The sequence below is a fragment of the Corvus brachyrhynchos genome, unplaced genomic scaffold, assembly GCF_000691975.1.
Source record: "Corvus brachyrhynchos isolate BGI_N302 unplaced genomic scaffold, ASM69197v1 scaffold2288, whole genome shotgun sequence".
In the NCBI taxonomy this organism is placed as follows: Eukaryota; Metazoa; Chordata; class Aves; order Passeriformes; family Corvidae; genus Corvus; species Corvus brachyrhynchos.
The window spans coordinates 35,350-38,900 of NW_008239416.1; the positions used below are offsets into that span (position 1 = coordinate 35,350).

General features: G+C 60.5%; 1 protein-coding gene across 1 annotated transcript in view; it reads left to right on the forward strand.

Annotated features, from left to right (window-relative positions):
* LOC103620408 (rho GTPase-activating protein 35) overlaps positions 1–3,546 on the forward strand; it is a gene marked incomplete at its 3' end in the record, with an annotated part of 3,877 nt that extends 331 nt beyond the window's left edge. Inside the window, 2 exon segments of the mRNA XM_008639015.1 lie at positions 1,621–2,411; positions 2,413–3,546. Of these exon segments, the coding sequence (XP_008637237.1) occupies positions 1,621–2,411; positions 2,413–3,546 (1,925 nt within the window).
* Positions 3,547–3,551: the final 5 nt, after the last annotated feature.

A 3,551-nucleotide genomic window follows, 5' to 3' on the forward strand; every position in this document is an offset into this window, starting at 1 on the left:
GTGGGGGGGGGATGTGGCGGCCACCATGAGGAGTGGCCAGTTGGGTGGGGGAGTTGTGTCCATCATGAGTGTCCAGTTCGGTGGAGAAGTTGTGTCCATTATGATGGAGAAGTTGCATCCACCACGATGACCCTCGGTTGGGTGGAGGAGTTGTGTCCAGCGTGGTGGAGCAGTTGTGTCCATCATGAGTGTCCAGTTGGGTGGAAAAGTCACGTCCATCATGGAGGGTCTTTGGTTGGGTGGAGCAGTTGTGTCCACCGTGAGTGTCCAACTGGGTGAACAAGTTGTGTCCATCATGGAGGGCCCTCTGTTGGTTGGGGAACTTCTGTCCACCACAATGACCCTCAGTTGGGTGGAGAAGTTGTGTCCATCACGGGCAGTCTTTAGTTGGGTGGAGAAGTTGCGTCCATCGCGAGTGTCCAGTTGGGTGGAGAAGTTGCGTCCACCACGATGACCCTCGATTGGGTGGGGGAGTTGTGTCCACCACAACGACCCTCGGTGGGGTGAAGGCCATCGTGGATGGTCTTTAGTTGGGTGGAGAAGTTGCGTCCACGAAGAGGAGTGTCCAGTTGGGTGGAGAAGTTGTGTCCATCGTGATGGAGAAGATGGGTCCACCATGAGTGTCCGGTTGTGTGGAGAAGTTGTGTCCACCACACCAACCCTCGCTTGGGTGGAGCAGTTGTGTCCATCATGGATGGTCTTTAGTTGGGTGGAGAAGTTGTATCCATCATGAGGAGTGTCCAGTTGGGTGGAGAAGTTGTGTCCACCACAACAACCCTCGGTTGGTTGGGGAACTTCTGTCCACCACACCGACCCTCAGTTGGGTGGACAAGTTGTGTCCATCGTGGATGGTCTTTAGTTGGGTGGAGCAGTTGTGTCCATCATGGTGACCCTCAGTTGGGTGGACAAGTTGTGTCCATCGTGGATGGTCTTTAGTTGGGTGGAGCAGTTGTGTCCATCGTGGTGACCCTCAGTTGGGTGGAGCAGTTGTGTCCATCGTGGTGACCCTCAGTTGGGTGGAGCAGTTGTGTCCATCGTGGTGACCCTCAGTTGGGTGGAGCAGTTGTGTCCATCGTGGTGACCCTCAGTTGGGTGGAGCAGTTGTGTCCATCGTGGTGACCCTCAGTTGGGTGGAGCAGTTGTGTCCATCGTGGTGACCCTCAGTTGGGTGGAGCAGTTGTGTCCATCGTGGTGACCCTCAGTTGGGTGGAGCAGTTGTGTCCATCGTGGTGACCCTCAGTTGGGTGGAGCAGTTGTGTCCATCGTGGTGACCCTCAGTTGGGTGGAGCAGTTGTGTCCATCGTGGTGACCCTCAGTTGGGTGGAGCAGTTGTGTCCATCGTGGTGACCCTCAGTTGGGTGGAGCAGTTGTGTCCATCGTGGTGACCCTCAGTTGGGTGGAGCAGTTGTGTCCATCGTGGTGACCCTCAGTTGGGTGGAGCAGTTGTGTCCATCGTGGTGACCCTCAGTTGGGTGGAGCAGTTGTGTCCATCGTGGTGACCCTCAGTTGGGTGGAGCAGTTGTGTCCATCGTGGTGACCCTCAGTTGGGTGGAGCAGTTGTGTCCATCGTGGTGACCCTCAGTTGGGTGGAGCAGTTGTGTCCATCGTGGTGACCCTCAGTTCGTCAGCGTGGTGGGACTGTCCGGCACCGAGAAGGAGAAGGGCCAGTGCGGCATCGGCAAATCCTGCCTGTGCAACCGCTTCGTGCGGCCCAGCGCCGACGACTTCCACTTGGACCACACGTCCGTCCTCAGCACCAGTGACTTTGGGGGCAGGGTGGTCAACAATGACCACTTCCTCTACTGGGGGGAGGTGGCGCGGCCCTTGGAGGAGTGCGTGGAGTGCAAGATCCACGTGGTGGAGCAGACGGAGTTCATCGACGACCAGACCTTCCAGCCCCACCGCAGCACGGCCTTGCAGCCCTACATCAAGAGGGCGGCGGCCACCAAGCTGGCGTCGGCCGAGAAGCTCATGTACTTCTGCACCGACCAGCTGGGCTTGGAGCAGGAATTTGAGCAGAAGCAGATGCCGGACGGGAAGCTGCCGGTGGACGGCTTCTTGTTGTGCGTGGACGTCAGCCGCGGCATGAACCGCAACTTCGACGAGCAGCTCAAGTTCGTGTCCAACCTCTACAACCAGTTGGCCAAGACCAAGAAGCCCATCGTGGTGGTGCTGACCAAGTGCGACGAAGGCGTGGAGCGCTACATCCGCGACGCCCACGCCTTCGCCCTCAGCAAGAAGAACCTGCAGGTGGTGGAGACGTCGGCGCGCTCCAACGTCAACGTGGACCTGGCCTTCAGCACCTTGGTGCAGCTGGTGGACAAGAGCCGGGGCAAGGCCAAGATCATCCCTTACTTCGAGGCGCTCAAGCAGCAGAGCCAGCAGATCGCCGCCGCCAAGGACAAGTACGAGTGTCAGCCGCATCGTCAAGAGCCACAACGAGGCGTGGCCCAACGTCAGCCGCAAGATGCAGCCGGCGCCCGAGTACCAGGACTACGTCTACTTGGAGGGCACCCAGAAGGCCAAGAAGCTCTTCCTGCAGCACGTGCAGCGCCTCAAGCAGGAGCACATCGAGCGCCGGCGGAAGATGTACCTGGCCCTGCTGCCCCAGGCCCTGGACGCTCTGGTGCCCGACCTGGACGAGATCGACCACTTGAGCCGCGCCAAGGCCGAGAAGCTCCTGGAGGCCAAGCCCGACTTCCTCAAGTGGTTCGTGGTGCTGGAGGAGACGCCGTGGGACGCCACGAGCCACGTGGACAACGTGGACAACGAGCGCATCCCCTTCGACCTGCTGGAGACGCCGGCGGCCGAGCAGCTCTACGAGGCCCACCTGGAGAAGCTGCGCAACGAGCGCAAGCGGGCGGAGATGAGGAGGGCGTTCCGCGAGAACCTGGAGACCTCGCCCTTCGTCACGCCCGGCAAGCCCTGGGAAGAGGCGCGGAGCTTCATCATGAACGAGGACTTCTACCTGTGGCTGGAGGAGTCCGTCTACATGGACATCTACGGCAAGCACCAGAAGCAGCTCATCGACAAGGCCAAGGAGGACTTCCAGGAGCTGCTGCTGGAGTACTCGGAGCTCTTCTACGAGCTGGAGCTGGACGCCAAGCCCAGCAAGGAGAAGATGGGCGTCATCCAGGAGGTGCTGGGCGAGGAGCAGCGCTTCAAGGCGCTGCAGAAGCTGCAGGCCGAGCGCGACGCCCTCATCCTGAAGCACATCCACTTCGTCTACCCCCCCACCAAGGAGACGTGTCACAGCGCCTGCGTGGACGCCCGCGTGGAGCAGCTGCTGGGCTCGCGCTTCATCCGGCCGGCCGAGCGGCACCAGAAGAACCCTCTGCTGGATTCCAACATCGACCGCATCAACCTGGTCATCCTGGGCAAGGACGGGCTGGCCCGCGAGCTGGCCAACGAGATCCGGGCGCTGTGCACCAACGACGACAAGTACGTCATCGAGGGCAAGATGTACGAGCTGTCGCTGCGGCCCATCGAGGGCAACGTGCGGCTGCCGGTCAACGCCTTCCAGACGCCCACCTTCCAGCCGCCCGCGTGCC